We start from the raw sequence: 24,899 nt of genomic DNA on the forward strand, positions 1-24,899 counted from the left end.
ACATTCTACCCATAAAGTTTGAAATAATGTGAAAAGTGGAGCATTTTCTTAATGAGCTATTCCTTGCATATGTACTTTTGTCTTGGAAAAAAGTGGTATCATTTAATTCTATCACTTCAGGTTAGAGAAGTCCTCTTTCATTTAAGAAATCCTTTAATGTCTTCACTTACACATGTAGGCTTTATAACAGTTAAAGATATACCTCCATGTTGCCAAAATAGATCCACAGTAAAAAAAAAAAAAGAGAGAAAAACAACAATACAGGGACAATTTAGGTTATTGTATTAACTTATTTAAGTTAGTTTATAAAACAAGCTGCATAAATAATGTACATTCTTTTAAAGCAAAAGAAAAAAGACACATTGTTGGTACTCAAGATAATACTTGTGTTTGTAGAAATACTTCTAAGAATAAAATATCTTAAGAATATAGCAATTATGTACATATAGTATTAAATACAAATATATATATACACACTATCCACACTTTTCAGGTTAGGTTCATATTTGTCTCTAATTTATTTTTAAATATACAGCATGTTTTATCTTGGAACTGAGGAGTGTTCTAAACTTATGAGATGTTTTTGCTGATTTACATTTAACTGATTAACATCTAAGGGTATTGGTATTTTTATAATAAAAAGCTGTAATTTATGTGGCATGGGATATATTAGTGAGTTCCAACAGTATTTTTAAAGTACTATTTTTCTTTGTTCTGTGCCTATTTAAAACAGTGCCTCTCTTTGAAGGTGCTAATAATACCTAGTTAAATATAAGATGAGGGTTTAATTAATGCTTCAGTCTTGATTACTCTGAGATAAAATGCATTTTGGTCACTGGGATGATCAAGTCATACAGATTATTTTACCTTTTACCGTCCTCTAATTGTTGTGGCAGTTGATATCAGCATGTTCAAGATTCCTGACCTTACACAGAACTGGGACATACAGCAACTACATTTATTGTTATGTTTTCCTTTCCCTTAAGACTGTTAATTTTGGTTAAATGAGGACTATATATAATTAACACTTAAGATAACTGTGTGGGCTTATTCCTTTGTCAGATATGGAAAAAAATTCACATGTGATAATCTATGATTAAGGGTAAAGGATAGGTAATTAAGACAGTTTATGCTTAACTTTTTAAACCACCTCACTGAAGAACAGTGGGGGAAAATACAATATAGAAAAAATAGTATTTTAATGGCAAGTTTTGGGGGGTACAGTATGATTGATGAAACTTTGAGCATTTTCCCCCTTTTATCCTCTGGGGAATTTTAATAAACACTCTTAATATTAATAGATTCCTTGTCACAAAGGCCATTCTTTATTATATTGTAGTTGTGATTAAAATCTCACATTGTTGGATATTTAAGTTAATCCTTTTCTCAAACTTAGATCGCTCTCTCTTGTTTTTCATTTACTCTATCATGTTCCAAACATTGTCATTTTTTAAATTCATCTGTCTGCTAGAAATCCACAAGAATGATCCTACTAGCCTTTGGGGATTACACCTTAAAGGTAGATTAGATTCACTCAGAATTTGAGATTGCCGCACATTTTGTTCAGGCCCTATTTTTTAAAAAAATACATGAAGTTTCAGTATCTCTTTTTTTTCCCCCACATCCCTAAGGAGAAGCTAAACTAATTATAGTGGGCATGATTAGATTGCCTTCTTCTGAAAAAGGAATTCCAGCCATTACCATCAACATTATGCCAAATACTTGGAGCCAAAAAAGATAAAAGTAGTTTCTTAGGCCCTATTAAATTAAGGACAAATTTAAAATATTTCACATTGTTTCTCTTTTCTAGTTGCTAGGCATGGGTGTATTTGTGTATATGGTGTTTAGGGGTGATTATTGAGAAGGTTATAATATGGCTGTAGGTGATGCTTTGATTTTCTTAATCTCAAGAAAAGAGAAGCAGTAAAAATGTAGAATGATTATCAGGAGAAGGTGACTTTTGTAATGCGGATATAAAAATGGAAATGTAAGGGCCAGTTAGAAGATTTACAAGTCAAATTATTTTTGAGAACTGTTTTGAAGAGTAAAAAGATTACATTTTTCTTACAAATAAGTCCTCCTGGAATGGAAGTAACATGAACACATTCAAGTTTTGGCTCAGTAAATATCAGATGTTATTTAATTTAGAGTATTGAAAGAAGACTCATGTAAAGGGAATATTTATTATCATATTCTTTAACATTATCTTTAATTTTTTTTTCCAAAAAAATAGAAATGTTAGTATCAGAAGAGAATTTCTGCTTATCCAGTCACCGTTTTCACATTCCACATGTTCTTTTGTCAGGCACAAAGAGAAGCAATGAAGCAGCTTTGTTTTCACTAATGCTTTTACTTGGAGAAAGGCAAAGGAATACTTTTAGCCATTTAGAAACACTCAACCAAAAGACCTCAAAATGCACCTAATTGATTATAAGAGTAATGTCTTTGATTTTTGAAACACCTGAGCTGTCATAATAAATTGAGCCTAGAAAAGCAATTGATTGTTTTACTATTAAAACAACATTCCATAAGAGCCTTATTCTTTATTTTCCTCTAAGTCATTTTTTAACATGCCCTTCCTTCAGACTTAACAAAAATTACTTCTTTGATTAAAAACTACTATTTATTATAAAACATTCCAGTTTTTTAAATATAAGTTTTGCTTTATTGAAAGTCTATGGTTTGGTATATTGAATATGAAATGTAGTGCAGACTTATCTTCAGGTTTTAAGTAGGACCCAAAAATGAAAAATGTCACCAGCCACTTTTGTGACAGTGGCATCTATAATGCCATCATGTATACAAGCAATAAAATTTTACAGGGTAGGATTTTATACTGAAATTTTAATGTGAACATTCCTAGCCACAAGGATATAGAGAGCTAACTTCTAAGAGTGATACTGTAATTTGAATTGCTCTTTTTAAGGAAAAGAAAGTATATGTGGCAGGGTTTGGGGTAGGGACAACAGTATTCTTGGGATTCAAGTAACCATCAAAAGCCTTTTTATTTTTGCAAAGGGTCTGGATGGTTAAAAAAAAAAACAGTTAAAGCACATCTGCACAACTTCATCAGGTTACATTTCATTTTCCATGAAGCTTAATGTAGATTGGTATACTTATATTTACTGGCTAAAGAAAATCCCAATTTTTAAAACTTACCAAACCTTTTATTGTCTTCTTTGTGGAAACAGGATTTGTCCTCCTCTGAATTTTAGATCTCATTTTTGATTATACCCAAAGCCTTAAGTTCTTATTCTGAGCTCATTGTCTGTAATAACTATAATAATGATCTTTCTGGGCTGAGTATATCCTGAGGAAAAGGTAACAATATGAACGAATAAATTTCTAGGGAGCAAAAGGTTTTTGTTGTTGTTTTGTTGTTTGTTTTGCAGGTATTCTTGCTATATTGCAGAATAGAAAAATTTTTTTACATTATATAATGTTCCTGTTAGCACCTCTAAGATTAAAAGCACATGGTATATATAAGCTAAAATTAATTCAAAAAGCAAAAATATCTTAATGTCTTCATTCTTAAATTTTGTATTCTTTAAGAATATATTGATATGAAATCTGTGACTAATGTGTTCTTATTCTTAGGGCTATATTGAACATCTGTAGTGAATCATGCTACTTTTTCATCCTCATCCAATTTTAGTAGAATCAAATTGCTTTTTATTGTAATACTATTATTTACTATAGAGTCTCCAGATTTAGAAAATAGGAGTATGATGTAGAAAGACTACTAGATATACTTTTGAAACCCTTTCTGTGAGTTTCTGCATTCAGGTATATATTAAAAGCACTATTGATTTCAAATTCTGTTTTTCCATCGGAATAAAATTTTTATAGAAAGTATTCTTTTTAACTTAAATATTTTAACATAAATTATATACATGAAATTTTAGTAAAATCTATTCTTATGTATGCCCTGTAATCATGTTGTCATGAGAAGATAACTTTGCTTTCTTTACTGATATGGCAGAGAGGAATATTATTAGGAACTGAAACAAGCAAGCATGGACAGAAAGGTGGACAGAAAGAGACCCATGGTCTCCAAATCAGAGCAATATAGCTAAGGTAAATGAAAGTTACTTAAACCGCAGGGGGGTATAAACTGTAAGATGCAAATCTGTAATTGCACTCTCATGGATCTGTTGCACCTGGGCCTTTCACCGTGACCTCCAAATTATATCATTAGTATCTTGTCATTGGGCTTCCCAGGTGGCTCAGTGGTTAAGAATCCATCTGCTAAGCAGGAGATGTGGGTTCAGTCCCTGGGTCAGGAAGATCCCCTGGAAAAGGAAATGGCAACCCACTCTAGTATTCTTGCCTGGGAAATCCCATGGACAGAGGAGCCTGGTGGGCTGTGGCCTATGGTGTTGCAAGAATCAGACACAACTTAGCAACTAAACAGCAACAATCATATTGCTTTCTTTTTCTTTTAGACTTAATAATAATAATACTGTTGGACCATTTTCTGCACTGTTTAATGACAAAAAAAAATCACTCTAAAGTCAGTCGTGGTCTGTCTTCTACTTTTTGGACTGAACATTTGGCAGGAAACAGTGTCTTTTCTGTCTTTTGAAATGAAATAGCACATCGCTTCTACAAGATAGTTAACTCATTGTGAGTCACTGAGAGTTAAACGATGTTTACCCATTCCTAAAATTCATTATAGATTGAATTAGTGAGATTAGGTAGACTAGTGAGAAATTAAATCAAGAAATATTGTAGCATATTTGAATAAGTGAATACCAAATACATAGAGTGAGATATATATACATTAATATATAGGTTTGGGAAAAGACATAATAGTCTATGGGACCATTATGATAACAGAATTGCATTATATAGTACATATTATATGGATGTTGGAATGTATCACTTGGGGAAGGTCTCCATCAGCAATCATATCTGTATATAAAATTTGGGGGGATTTTATTTGTTTATTTTACAAACTAGCATTTCATTTTGTGAGTGACAATTGACTGTTATTTTTGAATAAGTGCTGTCTGGGTTTTTGAATTGTTGAATGATGAATTTGAAAAGGTATGTTAGCAAAATTTTAGAGTTAACTCAAATGTGAAAAAATGTACACAAAAAGCAAATTTTCTTTTCTAGCTGTATGAATGTAAAATACTTGCAGATAGTGTATATATTGTGTAAATATGTATATTTGGTCAGAGAGCTGGAAACATTGTAAAATTAAGCACTTTAATTCTTATTAAATAAACACTTGTATCTTGTAAATAAATACATCCTTGAATGAAATCTAAAGGCTTAGATGTTATTTGAGCTAGGATTATGTATGTTCAATTCACAATGATTTTGGTTGTTAGAAATTTTGGTTGATTCAGAACAAAGTTACTGCATAAGGTACTGATGTTCCTTCCTACCTCCAATCCCACCAAACCCTGTGTAAATGTTTCAAGAATAAAGTTTGTGACAGAAGCCAGGATTGCCTGGTTATAGTGATATAGGGGCTTCTCCCTGTAAGAACTACAAGGCTAGATCTCCAGGAACTGGTGAAGCAGTGCTGCTTTGTTCTCTTTGAAATGACTGCTTTCCTCCATAGTGCTCCATCTTGTGAAACAGAAATCAAGGGAACTGTGTTTGAGTCTTAGTCCTGCAATTACCTATTATGTGGTCTTAGACAATTTGCCTGAATCCCAGTAACAAACTCAAGTTCATTTCAAGGAATAACAAAAAGACATTTAGTAACTATGAAGCACTATACAAAATAGCATCTCATAGAACACTTCATTTGGATCATACCTTATTGGCCTTTAATTTGACAAATAAAAGATATCTTTCAAAGGAATCCTAAGTGACTCTCAGTGTTATAAGTAAAATATTTCTAGAAATAATCCTTTTTAGGCATTTATTACCTTTCTCAGGCATTAAAGAACTATTTATTGATACTTACAAGCAATTGGGTACAGCTAAAGAATTTCTTAAACTAAATGTTGCCCTTGGCCCATTGATATGAATTGTTTGGGTCCATCTTACCCCAGAATAGAAATTATGGTGGAGAGAGCTTGTGTGGCCTGTTTTCGAACTTTAATATATGTAGGAGTCGCCTAAAGATCTTATTCAAATACAGATTCTGATTTAACAGGTCAGTGAGAAGGCAGTTCCTGTTAACAAGGTCTCAGGTGATGCTGCTGCTCCTCAAACTAGTCTTAGAGTAACAAGCTTTATATCATAGATAACGGGCTAGACATCCCTGACTGTCACTTACTGTTTGTCACTTTAGGCACAAACTCTTTGAAAAGTTGTGGAACTTAAATGAGAGAATACTATAGTATGTTGCCTGGCTCATAGGAGACATTTATTAAATAATTGTATCATGAATAGAGATCATTAAGGTAACATGGAAGTTTGCTGCCCTGACTATACATTAGAGTCACCTGGAAAGTAGTTAGACTGAGTCATCCTCGGCCTTACCCTCAGAAATTCTATGTGGGGGACTGGGCTGTGGCCAATAGTAGTGTCAAAAATACCCGAGGTGATCCTGATGAGAAACCTCGAGAAAGTGATTGCACACATTATTCCACATAAGCCTCACACAGCACTCTTAACATTTTCATATTAAATAAGTAATTTGTCACTCAGCTTTTTAAAAATAATAATTTGTTTTTGGCTGTGCTAGCTCTTCATTGCTGCGAAGGCTTTACTCTAGTTTCAGTGAGTGGGGGGTACTCTTCAGTTGCAGTGCACGGGCTTCTCATCGAAGTGGCTTCTTTCGTTGCAGAGCTTGGGCTCTAGGGAGTGTGGGCTTCAGTAATTTTAGTTCCTGAGCTCTAGAGCACAGGCTCAATAGTTGTGGTGCACCAGCTTAACTGCTCCACGACTTGTGGGATCTTCCAGGACAGGGATCAAACCCATGCCGTCTGCATTGGCAGATGGATTCTTTACCACTGAGCCACCGGGGAGGGCCCTGTCACTCAACTCTTGAAGTCCTCTCTTCCTTATCTGGTTTAAACATTCAGTCATTATAATCACTCCTTTGCATTCAATTCACTCAACCTCCTCTCTAGCTTTGTCTTATTTGCTTGACAAAACCAAAACCTGGTTGACTCTATTCTGTCTTCTCCATGCCTACGGCTAAACAGCCAAACAAAATGAACAACTATATTGATTGGTCTCATTTTAAATTCATTACTGGATTACCATTTCATATCCCCTTTCTCCTCATATCTCCAACACCACCTCCCTCACCCTCCACCCAATTGATGACCTTCTTTCTTACTTTACTCAGAAAATTAATTGACAGAGGACTCCTGCAGTTTCCCACAGCCATATCCAGCCGTCTACCAACACAGGTTCTACATACTCTTATCTTCCTAACCATCCATATTTCTACTTAAATCTGATTTCTAGTTTACACTGTATCCTGTCCCCACTCACCTTCTCAAGAATGCTGTTCCAACCATTATCTTTTTCTCATACAATATCAATTTTCCCTCTTAACTGAATCTTTCTACCAGCAAACACATAGGTTACGGTATTTCCCAACCTAAATAAACCTGTTTACTCCACTTCCCCTGCCAGCTACCACCCATTTTTCCTTCCCTTTTGGAGCAATAGTTGAGTTTTCTATACTTGTTTCCAATTCCTCCCTTCCCATTCTTTCCTGAATGTACTCTAATCAGGCTGAAAAATGTATCTCCCCTGATAAAACCTACTTTATCCATAATTTTCTCCATCTTCGTTAATTGCAACTCTGGTTTTCAAGTTTCTTAAGCCAAAATCTTTCATCTTTGACTCCTCTCTTTCTCAGAGTACACATCCAATAGTCAGGAATTTATATTAGCTCACCTTTAAAATATTGCAAGAATTTTTCAGATTCTTTTTTACCAATTCCCACTGCTATCATTCTGGCCTAAACCATCATTGTCTCTTGCTACATTATTTCAGTAGCTTTCTAATTAGTCTCAAGTCTTCCAGCTCTTCCTCCACTCCTCTACTATTAAAAAGGCAGCCAGAGGAGTCTGTTAAAACACAAATCAAATTATGTGGCTTCTGTACCCCAATCCCTCCAGGGACTCCCATCTAACTTAGAATAAAAGCCAAAGTCCTTTGGCTTCACAAGTTTCTTTATGTTTCCCCACTACACCACCCCATAGCATACATTTTACTTTTCTTTAAGCAAGCCAAGTACACTTCAGCCTTGTAACATAGAAGCTGTTCCTTCTTCCCTGCAGTGCTCCTTTACCAGATGTCTGCATGATCATCTTTTCCAGTTGAGAGTCTGCTAATTTCTCATCACCACAACCTCAGTTTACTGCCTCCACTACCAACATAATACTCTCATTCCTCAACCTGACCTATTTTTTCCTATAGCACTTGGCATCTTGTAACAAACTAGATAATTAGCTGTTTGGTTTTTTTGTTTTCTATGTTCTTTATCTACTAGAACATAAGCTCCTTGAAAGTAAGGATTTTTATCTGTTTTAATCACTGATGCCCCGAATCCCCAGTACTGGGAGTTGCTTGGCACTTTGTAGACATTCAATAAAAACTGGATACAAAAGCTAGGCTATAAAAATTAAAAATGAACAGAAATGTACTTCCAAAGTATCAAATTGTTGTGAACACAGAACTTTGGAACAGGGAATGAGAGGAAAAGAAAGCAACATTTTATATAGTTAAATTGTTTTAGTAACAAAACCAAATTCCTGATTGTTTAAAACATAGTCAAGGACTTCATTGAAACATGTATATTATCTAGGGTGAAACAGATCACCAGCCCAGGTTGGGTACATGAGACAAGTGCTCGGGCCTAGTGCACTGGGAAGACCCAGAGGGATCGGGTGGAGAGGGAGGTGGGAGGGGGGACTGGGCTGGGGAATACATGTAAATCCATGGCTAATTCATTTCAATGTATAACAAAAACTACTGTAATGATGTAAAGTAATTAGCCTCCAACTAATAAAAATTAAAAAAAAAAAAAAAAAAACATAGTCAAGGACTTCAAAATATAATAATGAAAATCTTAGCCTTTGCAGATGGAGTCTTGCTATAAAAAAAGTCAGTCTCAACTCGCTCTCATCATCACCGCTGCAACATCTAGTCTGTGAGGAAATTAGAGGCAGCTGGTCACTGTTTCAGAAAGAGCCAGAAGTGGTGACAGATGCATGTGCCAAGGAAGTGGGGTTAGAGAGGACCTGCCAGAGGGTTTGGATAATGAGCTCCTGGTCTGGAGTCAGTCTCTTACAGAGGAAATGATCCATGTTTTGTTTTGGTCTTGTATTTATAAATACAGAACCAGGTTGCTTTGTCTCAATAAAGGAAACTGCTTTTATAGAGTAAGATGGTACCACACAGTCATGGTGTTTTCACAGGAAACCATATTTTTAGATTGCTTACATATATGGTTATCATATACTGAACAAAGGTAATAACTGAAACAAACAAGTATGTTTTTCTACATGGACTCATGTTCAAAGTTGGGAGAAACATACCACATCCTAAAGATCATCTTGCAGTTTTCCATTAAGATGTGTGTGTCCTTGGGGAGTGGAAAGCAGGCAGGCACAGACTACAGGGAGGCACAGGCTCCCAGTTTTAAATAGAAGGGAAGGAAATGAAGAGAAATTATTTTCTTAAGTCTTGATGCTTTTCTGAGTATACCTTTTTGGATGAGTTTTGAATTTTGAGCTCTTTTGATGTTTTATGTACACAAGCACACATGATAAAAAATGATGAAAAAACTGAAATGGAACATAAATACCAGTGAACATATCAGTTGTCAAAAAAATGCCAAGTGAATAACAACCACTCTGTAGACAAAAATTAGAATTAATGCACATAAAAAAAAAAAGTAAATATGTATTTTTGGCTGCAATTTATTTAAGGTGTTTGTTGCTGCTCATGGACTTTGTCTAGTTTTATTGTGCGGGCTTCTCACTGCAGGGGATTCTCTTGTTGCAGAGAATGGGCCCTGGAGCTCATGGGTTCAGTAGTTGCAGCACTCAAGCTCAGTAGTTGTGGTGGATGGGCTGACCTGCCCCGCAGCACATGGAATCTTCTTGGACCAAAGGGTTGAACCCATGACCCTGTGTTGGCAGGCAGATTCTCACTGGACCACCAGGGAAATCCCTAATGCTCACTTTTGAATGCAGTATGTTGACAATACATGCTTAGACTAAAGGCAAATAGAGTCTTAGAGATGTAATGAATTCTAGGTCATTGGTTTGTTTTATCCAGTGTTATGACAACATTTCAATAGTCTATGAGTTCTAGAACTGAGCAAATTAGCATGTTGAATATAATGGGAGCCAAATTTCTCACTGACAAGAGAAGGCAGTTACCATATGATAAAGGGGCAATGTGATAAATTTTGTGTTGTTGGACTAGAATTATAGGTATCAATATGAACACATAATTTTATAGAGTTATCTAGCTAACTGGGTATAGATATAATACCTATATAGATGTGTGTACATATGTGTGTTTGTGTATGCACACATGCTGTGAGGGTCAAGAAGCAATAATACCCCAATAGCAATGTGCTTACCTATGTTGGTTTCTAAATACCATTTCTACTAAAGGAGCCAAAGCTGCTTGAGAAACTGACTGATTCTAGGGGTATAGCAGAGAAAATTCAAGATGAGCCTGGAATATCATACTGTGACAAAAAGTGAAGGGGCTTCCCTGGTAGCTCAGCTGGTGAAGAATCTGCCTGCAATGCAGGCGACCCTGATTCAGTTCCTGGGTCAAGAAGACCTGCTGGAGAAGGGATATGCACTCCAGTATTCTTGGGCTTCCTTGGTGGCTCAGTCGGCTACAGTCCACGGAGTCGCAAAGAGCTGGACATAACTGAGTGACTCTCTCACTCAAAAAAGGTGAAAAAGTATGCAAAGAATGATGTGAACATGTCAAAAGACCCAGAAGTCAGCTTGAAAAGGCTCCAAATAGCAAAATCTGGGGCAGTTGAACATAAATATTGAGTGTTTCCTATATGCTAGTTGCTTATTGTATCAATATTTAAGGTCTAGGATTACTTTGAATATACTGATGGTTGGTTTCTTTTTAAATTTCTCTTAGCATACAAATAACTCTCCTTATATTTTATCATGCCTCCCTCTAATCAGAAAGTATGTTCTTTGTAAAGAAAATACTCTGAATATTTTAAAATATATTAGTCATATTGTCACAAAATGTATGTATGTCAACATTCACAAGGTAAATTTCTGACACTTGTCATCTATGATTCAACCTAATATAAGATCTATAAAATGAAGTAAAAACAGAACCTTCCTATTTTAACCAAAGTGGCAACATGCACAAATAAGTATCTAAAATGTTATAAAATTACACATTGTTTCAAATAAGGGACTATGTTCCTGGTTGTTTAATATTTAGTAATATTAGTTTATTTAAGGAATCCAAGAAATGCTAATGGAATTTGAGTAGGAAAAAATTGTGTCAGAATAAAAGAGATAGCAAGCTGAGAAAACCTCTTGACTTTTCCAAGTTCCAGAGCTCCTTCATGAATTTGGTTTTCTTACACAGATATAAATGGCTGTGTCATTTATTTTAAAAATCCTAAATTTCAAGAGGACCTGAGTTTCAGAAAACAGTAGGAAAAGTGCAGTAGAACAAGTTATACGTTTCAGGATTCAGAACCCAAGGCAAGGAAACCATGATACCATATGAGCAGAAAATCAAGCTGCCAAAGCAAAGTTTGGTGAAGTTGAAAAAATGGTGAAATACTAGGCAATTTTTTTTCTTACCTCTCCTTCCCTGTATTTTCCAGTTTTTCTAAAGTCTAAAAATAGAAGTTAAGAAGTGTCCTTATTAAGGAACTACCAGCATTCACCAAAGAATGTGCTTCCAGCCCACCTACCATCATTTACCAATAGTGGTGGCAACAGGGCAGACTCAAACTTCCTCTCAGCCACAGGGCATTATCTGGTGGTTAAACTGGGCTTCATGCAGAAGAGAGAATCCCCAGCTCATGCACTTTGCATTACTGTTTGTCACCTGAGCTCCAATTATATGACGTATGCTGCAGATCTTAGTATTCAAAAGATTCCTTGGTCAACATAACCAGCATATAACAAGGGAATTTCTTCCAACTTCTGCCAATAATCTGCCTTTTATGGCCCCGAAGGAGGCCAAGGATGAGGGTCCGATGGGATACACAGGTTCCCAAGTACAGTACACAGGTTCCCAAGTACAGTAATAATTTGGTACCTCTTAAAATTAGTGCTCAGTTGTGTCTGACTCTTTGCAACCCTGTTGACTGTAGCCCACCAGGCTCTTCTGTCTATGGGATTCTCCAAGCAAGAATGCTGGAATGGGTAGCCATTCCCTTCTCCAGGGTATTTTCTTGACCCAGGGATCAAACCCAGGTCTCCCACATCACTGGCAGCGTCTTTACCATCTGAGCCACTGAAATTATTGTTACTGAAACAGTTGTTTAATATTTATTCAGAAAAGGAATAGCCAAGTATTAAGACTTGGGGGAAGCTTTTCTATTGTATTCTCAGTTCTTCAGTTTGGGCAAGAGGGTTGTATACACTTACTATTCACAAAGTAAAAAGATGGAAATCAACTGCACCCAGTTTCACTAAACAGCAGCTTGGAGACCATTGCTCAAGTGTGCCCCCTGGGGGTTTCAAGCTATGACAAATGATTTTAACCACATTCTGTTCGTAAGAAGAATTTTCATAAATACGGTTTTCTCCACACCACTATTTTCTACCGCGACCGTGCTCACCACAATGGCAGCCCTGACAGCTCCCCTGCTGGTCCACCCCTTAACCCAGCTCTGCTGGGAAGAGCAGGTGACAGTGCAGCGGCCTCGTGGTTCTCCCAGTCACCTTTGTCCCCTCAACCCTGTCCCCTTGCTCTCCTTCCCTTAAAAATAGCAATAATTTCTCAAATATGTCTACACTGAGTCCAAGGGATAGACTATCACAACTCAGTCTTGATCCCCAAATTATGGGTATCTTTTTATGAAATAGGGATCTACTGTTTGTAGTATTAGATCTTATTAGTTTCATTTAACATCATACTCTAAGCACTTTATTTTTAAAAACAGTTTTTAATAGTTATGGTCAACATTTGAGGGCTTACTACACACTATTGTAGGATCTTTACATGGATTATTTCATTTATTCTCCCCCACAAATTTATTTAGAAAATCTACCCTGATTTTCCCATTTTGAAAATTTCCCATTTTGCACTAGTTTATTTTTTAATGCTTCCAAATGCCTATAGTTTGTTTTTCCCATTTTTTCACAGTTTCTCATTCTTTTTAATTTACTTTTGATATCCCATATTTTTTATTTTATTTTATTTTGGTACCCTGTGTTTAATAGAAGTCACTTTTCCCTCTCAGTTTCTAGTGTATCGGTATAAAATGTTGTTTACATTTATTTCTAACAGGTTTAAAAAATCTCAATGGTTGTATCTATTGTTCTTTTCTTCTTCCACTTTTTTTGAGAGATAATTGACATGCAGCACTGTATAAGTTTGGGGTGTACAGAATAATGGTTTAACTCACGTGAGTCAGGAACTAATTACCACAATAAATTTATTGAACATCATCTCAAAATTAAAGAAGTATAAAACCTTTTTTTCCTTGCAGTAAGAAATCGTAGGATTTACTCTCAACAGTTTTCATATATGACATAGAGCAGTGTTACTTATATTGTATGTTACATCCCTAGTACTTATTTATCTTGCAGTTGAAAATTTGTACATCTTGACTACCTTCCTCTGATTCCCCTTCTCCCCAACACCACTTCAGTTCAGTCGCTCCAGTCGTGCCCAACTCTTTGCGGCCCCATGAACTGCAGCACGCCAGGCCTCCCTGTCCGTCACCAACTCCCAGAGTTTGCCCAAACTCATGGCCATTGAGTCGGTGATGCCATCCAGCCATCTCATCCTCTGTTGTCCCCTTCTCCTCCTGCCTTCAATCTTTCCCAGCATCATGGTCTTTTCAGATGAGTCAGTTCTTCACATCAGGTGGCCAAAGTATTGGAGTTTCAGCTTCAACATCAGTCCTTCCAGTGAACACCCAGGACTGATCTCCTTTAGGATGGACTGGTTGGATCTCCCTGCAGTCCAAGGGACTCTCAAGAGTCTTCTCCATCACCACAGTTCAAAAGCATCAATTCTTCGGCACTCAGCGTTCTGTATAGTCCAACTCTCACATCCATACATGACCACTGGAAAAACCATAGCCATGACAAGATGGACCTTTGTTGACGACCACAAATCTGATCTCTTTCTATGAGTTTGTTTCTTTGTATTTGAAATATAATTGAACTACAAAACTATGTTAGTTCCTGGTACAATGCATAGTGATTCAATATTTCTATATCAAAATGATCATCATGATAAGTCTAGTTGCCATTGTTACCATATGAAGATACTGTTAATTCATAATTATTGACTATATTCCCCGCATTGTATAATTAATACCTATGACTCATTTATTTTGTAACTGAAAGTTTGTACCTCTCAATCTCCCTCACCTTCTTTCTTCCCTCAACTGCTCCCCTCTGGCAACCATCTGTTTAGTCCCTGAATCTATGACTATTTCTGTTTAGTTATGTTTATTTATTTGGTTTTTTTAGATTCCACATATAAGTGAAATCATACAGTTTGTATTCCTCTTTCTGTGTCTGACTTACATCATTTAGCATATTACCCTTTGCAGCACCAGGAGAGCCTGGCATGCTGCAGTCCATGGGGTCGCCAAGAGTTGGACATGACTGGGCAACTGAACAAAGCATCACCCTCTAGGTCCTTCCTTGTTGTTGAAAATGGCAAGATTTTACAGTAAGTCCCCTACATATGAACCTTCACGTTGAAAACTTTGAAAGGTGTGAATGTGCATTCCATCAGCATCAGATGTGGGTGAAACTGCAGCTGGCCCTTTGTCTCCTGTTGTTGACGATCCTTCGGCTCTACCATCTCCCACCTTCTCTCCCTTCTCCGGTCAGCAGCACTTCTTGCCTGTTCACTCAATGCCAGCCCCTGGATGGCAGCTGTTGTGCTGTCCTCCTGTGCTTTTCAAGGTACTGTACTGTAAGCTTAGAAATGTTTTGTATACTTTTCTTGTCTATTTTTATGTATTATTTGTGTGAAAAGCATTATAAAGCTCTTACAGTTCAGTACCATATAACAGATTGTGTTAGTTGGGTATCTAGGCTACTCTGTCAGACTTAACAATTTGGACTCACTAATGTGCTTTCAGAATAGAGCTAATTCATATGTAGGGGCTTGCTATATTCTTTTTTATGGCTAAGTAATATTCTATTATCTTTATAATATCTTCTTTACCCACTCATCTCTCAGTGGGCACTTAGGTTCCTTCCATATTCTAGCTATCGTAAATAATACTGCTATGAACATAAAAATGCCTATGTTTTGAAATTAGTGTTTTCATCATTTTTCACTAGTTCAAACAATGCTTCAAGGCACATCTCTAACTTATTATTGAGAGTTACTCTTCAATAGGTTAGATATCATAGAAAACTTCTTAGACAGGTGGTTCCACTGGAAGAAGAGACTGAGAGTAACACCTTATACTAACTGTTCATTGGAGTTGAAAACATGCATACCTATGCCACGTCTTGCTGCAATTTTGACCTGCCTGGGGCTATATGCTGGCAGATGGATAAAGATGTGTCATTCTCTCCCAATGATTCTGATTCTTCCTATTCTTCCTGTACCTACCCACCCTACTTTTATGAACCACTGTGACAGCCAAAACGAGGGAATAACATTAGTCTTCAGTGTTGCACTCAGGTTGGATACCATAAGCGCTGTCAAGAGGAGACCTCAGTCTCTGGCCTGTTGCCTTGACCTTATGCTCTCCTGCTCTCCTCCCAGCTGCCCAGGACTTCACTGAGGGTCTCTGAGGTAAGTCTCACCCTGTCCTGGGGTGACTGGAATGAAAACAGAAACAGCTACCCAGGAAGAGAGAAGAGAATTAAGATATCCATAAAAAGCCTTTCTAAAGCAGCAAAATGTTTGTAAGGGAAAAAGGAAACTGGGTGTGACCAGGGTATATTCCTATTCCTTGCTTCCACATACTCCAGAACAGTGGTTCTCAACCTGGTTTTCTATCTCCTTTCTCCTCCATCCCCAGGAACATTTGGCAAAGTCTGGAGACATTTTTGCTTGTCATAGCTGGGAGGGAAATTGTGCTACTGGCATATACCATAGAGTCCAGGGGTGCCGCTCTGTATCCTACAGCATGCAAGACAGTACCCCACAACAAAGAACTCTTCAGACCACAATGTCAGTAGTGCCAGAGTTGAAGCCCTACAACCCTTTTCTACAATGCTTTTTTTCCTTTTGTTCCCCTGTCCAATGCTCTTCTCTCAGATTCAAATGGAAAGATGGGTGCATCTAGCCAGAAAAGCCAGAATGCTTCATGGGCCTCAAGCAATTTCCCTATGTTCCCAGTCTATAGTTGGTGAGTCTTTAGCAATAAGTTTCCTTGAGTTAAGTGACTCCTTAATTCATTTATGAGATCTGGGAACTCAGAGAGAGAGACAAGAATAGCCTAAACACCTGGGGTGGGACATGATCTGTGTTCTTCAGAGTTTGAGAATTACTGTCCTTAAGTGGCCTTGGACTGTGATTGCAAAGCTTTTTTTCTCCCAGAAACTGTTTCTCTAGTTTAACATCATCTTAGAATATTTCTCAGTGTTGCCTTTCCTCTGGACTATGATTCAGTCTCCAATAACCCACAATATGCCATTATGATTCATATTTCTGTTGAACTTGTAAATTCAACAGAGAACTAGAACTTGTGTTAATTGTTATTTAATAAATTAATTTGATGAAAATATATATGCTTTGAAGAAAGTAGTCCTCTATGGGCTTGTTTTGCTTAAATGATTAATGTTCTGATCTGAATATGCTTTATCACTATTCATTACACATTATTACATTTCTTGTGAGTTGTAGGGTAAAACTAGCCCATAGAAAGGACTTTAAAATTAACAGTGGAAAAGAAGGAGCAGAGATTCTGACTTTAAAATTCTATCTTCAACACTCCTGCACTAGTTTAAATACACCTCATCTATGCAGTGAAGAATTGGAAAGGAAAAAGAGAAGTTAACTGATGAGGAAAGCATCTGATGTGTATTTCCATTCAAAGACCTGGACACAGTGCTAAGTGCTTGTATCTACCATGTGTTGGAAATGATACTAAGCATCTGTTTCATCCTCACAATCCAATAAGGTGCGATGAGGAAATTAAGGCTCAGAAACTTCAAGACAGCTCCTCAGAGACATATATCTAAGGAATGGCACAAGCAGGTTTTAAGCCCAGATCAAGGGCCTCACTTGACAGTAATGGGTACTATTATTACTGAGCACATTTTAGGAAAAAGATACCCTAGTCTGACCTTCATATACATTATTTTGCTTTAAATCTCACAACTATTTTTCTGTGTATTTTATATAAAGCAGACTGAGGCTCAGAAGCTTACCTCACTTATCCTGGTTTAGAACTGGTAAACCGATTGTGGATTCAAGCACATTTCATCTGCTTTAAAGAATACAGTATATTTTGTTTTGTCTCCCCAAAACATCATTTCCACCTCACCAGGTTGTAATACAAGCATTATCTCATCAAATTCTACCACTAGCCTCCTGCCAAGAAATTGTACCTTTTTTGCAGATGGAAAAACTGAAGCTCAGATAGCAGAGGTAACCTATCTAAGCCATATACATGGATTGTATTAGGTAAGAAATATTATATTAGTACTCCAGCAATAATTTTCAACTTCAATAAGTGTAGGTCCCTTTTGAAGCACCAGTGCAGTTTTTGAAATCAAACCGAATCATAAGAAAGTTGTGTCCTACATACATATTATACATTTCCAGGTTTAGAATGAGGTAATTTTAAAAGGCAACTACAAGATAGTATGTGAAATTTTTTTTTTTCGTATGTGAAAATTTAAAGAAATAAATTATAAAACAATGTGATGGTACTCCTACCTAGGCGTGTGTGGAAAATTTCTAAAAGCACCCGTAGGCAACTCTTGATGTAGAGAAAAGGGAATCCTCTTACATTGTTGGTGGGAATGCAAACTGGTACAGCCACTGTGCAGAACAGTGTGGAGATTCCTTTAAAAACTGAGAATAGAACTGCCATACAACCCAACAATCCCACTGCTGGCATATACACAGGGGAAACCAGAATTGAAAGAGATACCTGTACCTCGGTGTTCACTGCAGCACTATTTATAATAGCTAGGACATGGAAGCAACCTAGATATCCATCATAAGATGAATGGATAAGGAAGTTGTGGTATATATACATAATGGAATATTACTCAGCTATAAAAAGGAATGCATTTGAGTCAGTTCTAATGAGATGGATGAAACTGTAGCCTATTATAATAGACTGAAGTAAGTCAGAACAAGAAAGACAAATACTGTATATTAACACATATATATGGAATTTAGAAAGACAGTAATGACAATCCTACAAGCAGGGCAGCAAAGAAGACAAAGATGCAAAGAATAGACTTTTGGACTCAGTGGGAGAAGGCAAGGGTGGGATGATTTGAGAGAGTAGCATTGAAACATATATATCACTATGTGTAAAATAGGTGACCAGTGTAAATTTGATCATGAAGCAAGGCATCCAAAGCCAGTGCTCTGGGACAATCCAGAGGGATAGGGTAGGGAAGGAGGTGGGAGGGGTTCAGGATGGAAGGACACATATATATACCCTTGGCTGATTCATGTTGATATATGGCAAAAAACATCACAATATTGTAAAGTATTTATCTTCCAATTAAATAAATTCAAAAAATTTTAGCTGGGGGAAGGAAGGGATAGTTAGGGACTTTGGGAAGGTCATGTACACGCTACTATATTTAAAATGGATAAACCTATTGTATAGCACATAGAACTCTGCTCAGTGTTACGTGCCAGCTTGGATGGGAGAGGGTTTGGGGGGAGAATGGACACAACTGTAATGTATTACTGAGTCCCTTTGATTCTTCACCTGAAGCTACCACAACATTGTTAATCAGCTATACCCTGATACAAAATTACAAAATAAAATGTTTAAAGTTTAAAAAATTTAATTGGAGGATAATTGCTTTACAATGTTGTGTTAGTTTCTGCTGTATACCAACATGAATCAATGAATCAACTATAGGTATATATATAGATAGGTACATACATACATACACACATGCCCTCCCTTTTCCATCTCCCTTCCTCACTCCCATCCCTCTAGACCATCACAGAGCACCAGGCTGAGCTCCCTGTGTTATACAACAGCTTCCCACTGGGTATCTATTTTACGCATGGTAGTGTATGTACGTCAACGCTACTTTCTCAATTCGTCCCACTCTTGCCTTCCCACACAAGAAACTCTTAATAGCAGTTAGCTCATGGGCAAAAGATTGACCAGACATCAGGCAACTTCTGCCTTTCCCTTATACTTTTCATTAAAATGACAACCCACTTCAGTACTCTTGCATGGAAAATCCCATGGACAGAGGAGCCTGGTAGGCTACAGTCCATGGAATTGCAAAGAGCTGGACATGACTAAGCAACTTCACTTTCTACCCTTTCTTTCAGATGAAACAATCTAAACACAGTCTCAGAGAACCTCCTAGCTTGAGAACATACACTAGTTTGGGTGTAATAAAAGTAATCCAAAGATTGCCAACAGGCTAATGTTTCATAAAGGGATCTAGACAGTGAGGTGTGCTCTCTGACACACAGTTGGCAAGGGAGGTGGGTGGGGTTGAGGGTGGGAAGTGGCTTTTAGAAAACCTACAGACAAGGTACATAGGCCAGAGATGTGTCTTGGGGAGCTCTGAGTTGCCAATCCGGGGAACTGATTGTTTAGATGAAGTCAGAGTCTGTGGGCAAAACTCAGGGATGCTGCTTCCTGGGGCTTTGAGCTGGCTTCGGGGCTAGGATTCACCTTCTACCAGAGTGCAGTGGGTCTCAGACAGAGACTTAAAATAATTTTAAAATCTGATTACTAATTTATCATATTTTAATTCTACTAAAAGTCTTATTTTAAATGTATGGGTTTTTTGGTTGTTGTTTATCCAGAGATACAAGGAACTCCTAAATCAAGGAGGTTTTGTCAAATTGAGGGTCAAGAGGACTGAGTTCTAATCCTGTCTCTACTAGTAACTAGAGCTGCAAACCTGAGCTCATCATATTACTTCTCTGAAACTTTGTTTCCTTATTTGTAAAATACTGAAGTGGACTAAAAATTTTAAATCATGAAAATTGCTAATGTTCCCTTAGGTTTTAGTGTTGTAAGATTCTTATTGTTTACCTTTTTATTATTCATTGTTCCCATGAATCTCCTTGCCTTTTTGAAAGCCTGTATTTGATATCACATGCAAGTTTAATATATTGTATGTATGAATACACATAGTCATTTCCATTTTTTCCAATGTTACTCAGATTCTTCCTCAATTTGGTGCTGTAGGCCAGTCTGCTCTCCCTTCCTTTTCATTCAGAAGGTTCCAGTCTCTCAGCCACAGTCCCTGAGCATCAGTGGATCCTGTGAGCATCAATAAGGTAGCTGGTGGGCTCAGCATTAGTGCTGATAAGCATATAAAACCTCCTCTTCAAGATTCAAAGATTTTAGTCAGGCAAATAAGTTTGGCTGATTGTCAGATAAGGCATTCTAAGTGTTGCATTTAGGCACTGAGAAGGTATCTGTAGTGGCTATTTTTGCCCTGCCCACCTGTCATGCCTGGAGTCTAATTCCTAACCCCCAACATACATATGCTGTACCATTTACCTGAAAATGGGCCAAATTTGACCCTGTCGCTTCAATTCCATAGAGTTAAGAATACCATTTAACAAAATTAAAAGACAAAGTGCATATTGAGAGAAAAATATTTGAAACACATATAATAAAGTTTATTTGCCGTCATAAATATAAATGACTCTTAAAAATAACTATTTTAAAATAATAGAGCAATGGAAATGGGCAAAGAATGTGAATAAATAACTCACCAAAAAGAAATAAGGACAAACATGCAAAAATTTACTAATAATGAAATACTAATAAAAATGTTTGCTTTTTAACCTTATTATAGTAGCAAAAGTAAAATTATTGATACTACTCGAAGGTGGGCATGAGGAAATGGGTACTCCTATATAACTTCATTAGAATATAAACTGGCACACGATATCTATTCAGATTTAAACATGCATTACCTTTGACTTAGCATTTTAACTTCTAGGAATCCACTTTGCTGAAATATTAACAAAACTATGAATATACACATGTATAAGAATATTTTCTGCAGCATTGTCCATAATAAGAAATTAAGAAATTCCAAGTGATCTATCAACTACCAAGAGAAAAACTGTTAAATAAGTTATCATAATCCTTATAAGAAATTACTGTGAAGCCATTGGGAAGAATATTTTGAGATTTTTATGTCCTGGTATGGAAGACATAGCAATAAGTGAAGAAAAACTGTAATAAATGGAACGTTATTTACTATAAGTGAAAACCCAGAATTATATGTGTAGAACTATATGGGTGTCTGAGGAGTTCTTACAAATAGCTGAGAAAAGAAGAGAAACTAAAGAAAAAGGAGAAAAGGAGAGATATACCCATCCAAATGCAGAGTTCCAAAGAATAGCAAGGAGAGATAAGCAAGCCTTCCTAACTGAACAATGCAGAAATAGAGGAAACAATAGAATGGGAAAGACTAGAGATCTCGTCAAGAAAATTAGAGATACCAAGGGAACATTTCATGCAAAATGGGCACAATAAAGGACAGAAATGGTATGGACATAACAGAAGCAAAAGATATTAAGAAGAGGTGACAAGAATACACAGAAGAACTATACAAAAATGATTTTAATGACCTAGCTAACCATGATGGTGTGATCACTCACCTAAAGCCAGACATCCTGGAATGTGAAGTAAAGTGGGCCTTAGGAAGCATCACTATCAACAAAACTAGTGGAGGTGATAGAATTCCAGCTGAGCTATTTCAAATCCTAAAAGATGATGCTGTGAAAGTGCTGCCCTCAATATGCCAGCAAATTTGGAAAACTCAGCAGTGGCCACAGGACTGGAAAAGGTCAGTTTTCATTCCAATCCCAAAGGCAATGCCAAAGAATGCTCAAACTTCTGCACAACTGCACTCATCTCACACACTAGTAAAGTAATGCTCAAAATTCTCCAAGCCAGGCTTCAACAGCACATGAACTGTGAACTTCCAGATGTTCAAGCTAGATTTAGAAAAGGCAGAGGAACCAGAGATCAAATTGCCAACATCTGCTGGATCATCAAAAAAGCAAGAGAGTTCCAGAAAAAACATCTACTTCTGCTTTATTGACTACGCCAAAGCCTTTGACTGTGTGGATCACAACGAACTGTGGAAAATTCTGAAAGAGATGGGAATACCAGACCACCTGACCTGCCTCTTGAGAAATCTGTATGTAGTTCAGGAAGCAACAGTTAGAACTGGACATGGAACAACAGACTGGTTCCAAATTGGGAAAGGAATATGTCAAGGCTGTATATTGTCACCCTGCTTATTTAACTTATATGCAGAGTACATCATGAGAAATGCTGGGCTGGATGAAGTACAAGCTGGGATCAGATTGCCAGGAGAAATATCAATAACCTCAGATATGCAGATGACACCACACTTATGGCAGAAAGCAAAGAGGAACTAAAGAGTCTAAAGATAAAGATGAAAGAGGAGAGTGAAAAAGCTGGTTTAAAACTCAACATTCAGAATACAAAGATCATGGCATCCAGTCCCATTACCTCATGGAAAATGGATGGGGAAACAATGGAGACAAGGATAGACTTTGTTTTCTTGGGCTCAAAATCTCTGCAGATGGTGATTGTAGCCATGAAATTAAAAGACGCTTGCTCCTTGGAAGAAAAGCTATGACAAACCTAGACAGTGTATTAAAAAGCAGAGACATTACTTTGCTGACAAAGGTCCATCTAATTAAAGCTATGGTTTTTCCAGTGGTCATGTATGGATGCAGAGAAGGCACTGGCGACCCACTCCAGTACTCTTGCCTGGAAAATCCCTTGGATGGAAGAGCCTGGTAGGCTACAGTCCATGAGGTCGCTAAGAGTAGGACACAACTGAGCAACTGCACTTTCACATGTCACTTTCATGCATTGGAGAAGGAAATGGTAACCCACTCCAGTGTTCTTGCCTGGAGAATCCCAGGGACAGGGGAGCCTGGTGGGCTGAAGTCTACAGGGTCACACAGAATTGGACACGACTGAAGAGACTTAGCAGCAGCAGCAGCAGCAGCAACAGCATATATGAATGTGAGTTTCACCATAAAGAATGTTGAGCGTGGAAGAATTGATGCTTTTGAACTGTGGTGTTGGAGGAGACTCTGGAGAGTCCCCTAGACTGCAAGGAGGTCAAACCAGTTAATCCTAAAGGAAATCAACCCTGAATCTTCACTGGAAAGACTGATGTTGAAGCTTCAATACTTTGGCCACCTGATGCGAAGGGCCAACTCATTAAAAAAGACCTTGATGCTGGGAAATATTGAGGGCAGGAGGAGAAGGGGATGAAAGACGATGAAATGATTGGATGGCATCACTGACTCAGTGGACATGAGTTTGAGCAAGCCCTGGGAGTTGGTGAAGGACAGGGAAGATGGTGTGCTGTAGTCCATGGGTTGCAAAGATTCAGACACAACTGGGCGAATGAACAACAATATGTGTAGTATGAACTGCTGCTCAGGTGGCACTAGTCATAAAGAACCCGCCTGCCAATGCAGGAGACATAAGAAATGTGCATTTGATCCCTGGGTTGCAAAAATCCCCTGGCAGAGGGCATAGCAATCCACTCCAGTATTTTTGCCTGGAGAATCCCATGGACAGCGGAGCCTGGCAGGCTACACTCCATAGGATCGCAAAGAGTTGGACATGACTAGGTGATTCAACAACAACAATCTAATTTATATTGTATGTTTGTGTCTGGACAGTGGAAAGTATGAACAGAAATAAACTATTAACAGTGATTCTCATCTGGAGAGTACAATATGCAGTGAGCTTTTTTATTTTTTATATCATTCACTTAGTAATATTGTTATGGACTGAACCGTGTCTCCTCTAAATTCATATGTTGAAACCTTAACACCCAGTGTGACTGTAATTGGAGATAGGGTATGATAATGGCCATACTTGTGGTGCCCTTATAAGAAGGACACCAGAGAACTCCCTCTTTCCATGTGTGTACAGAGGAAAGGCTATATGAGAACATATTGAGAAGGCAGCTACTGTGCTCACGTTGGCAGTACATATTAAAATTGGAACTGTACAGAAATGATGAGCATAGCCCCTGCATGAGGATGACACACAAATTCATGAAATGTTCCATATTTTTTAAAACAAGATCAACACTTTAAAAGAAGGAGGAGGAAGAGGAGGAGGCAGCAGCTATCTGCAAGGTAAAAAGTGATCTTACCAGAAACCAAACTTGCTGGCACGCACCTTGATTATGGAATTTTTGCCTCCAGAACTCTGAGAAAATAAATGTCTGTTGCTCAAGCCACCCAGTCTATAGTATCTTGTTATAGCAACTTGAGGAGACTAATACAGATATGTAGAAAATTTTATACTGTTGTTATTGGATAGTCTTTGTTGGAAGAGACACTTTTTTTTTTTTTTTAAAGCAGATGCTTTAAAAGGCCTACTTCAGGACAGAACCTGAATTTCCATCACAGGAACTTTTCAATAATATGTCTATTAGGGTTCAGTTCAGTTCAATTCAGTCGCTCAGTCATGTCCGACTCTTTGCAGCCCCATGGACTGCAGCACGCCAGGCTTCCCTGTCCATTATCAACTCCCAGAGCATACTCAAACTCATGTCCATTGAGTCGGTGATGCCATCCAACCATCTCATCCTCTGTCA

At 37.4% G+C, this 24,899-nt stretch overlaps 1 protein-coding gene and 1 non-coding gene across 4 annotated transcripts in view; both read left to right on the plus strand.

The window, feature by feature from the left end:
• Window positions 1–5,271, plus strand: part of FGD4 (FYVE, RhoGEF and PH domain containing 4) — a 238,296-nt gene extending 233,025 nt beyond the window's left edge. For all 3 annotated transcript variants that reach the window (XM_020911005.2, XM_070453910.1, XM_070453909.1), the window contains exon 18: window positions 2,306–5,271. In XM_020911005.2, coding sequence (XP_020766664.2) covers window positions 2,306–2,424 — 119 coding nt within the window. In that variant the 3' untranslated portion in view covers window positions 2,425–5,271. The remainder of the gene's footprint in view (window positions 1–2,305) is intronic.
• Window positions 5,272–24,263: 18,992 nt separating this feature from the next.
• LOC139030756 (U6 spliceosomal RNA) lies at window positions 24,264–24,371 on the plus strand. Its single transcript, XR_011483158.1, has one exon. It is a non-coding gene; the product is annotated as a U6 spliceosomal RNA (small nuclear RNA).
• The last annotated feature ends 528 nt before the right edge of the window (window positions 24,372–24,899 follow it).

Source organism: Odocoileus virginianus, chromosome 23 (genome assembly GCF_023699985.2).
Source record: "Odocoileus virginianus isolate 20LAN1187 ecotype Illinois chromosome 23, Ovbor_1.2, whole genome shotgun sequence".
Classification (NCBI taxonomy): Eukaryota; Metazoa; Chordata; class Mammalia; order Artiodactyla; family Cervidae; genus Odocoileus; species Odocoileus virginianus.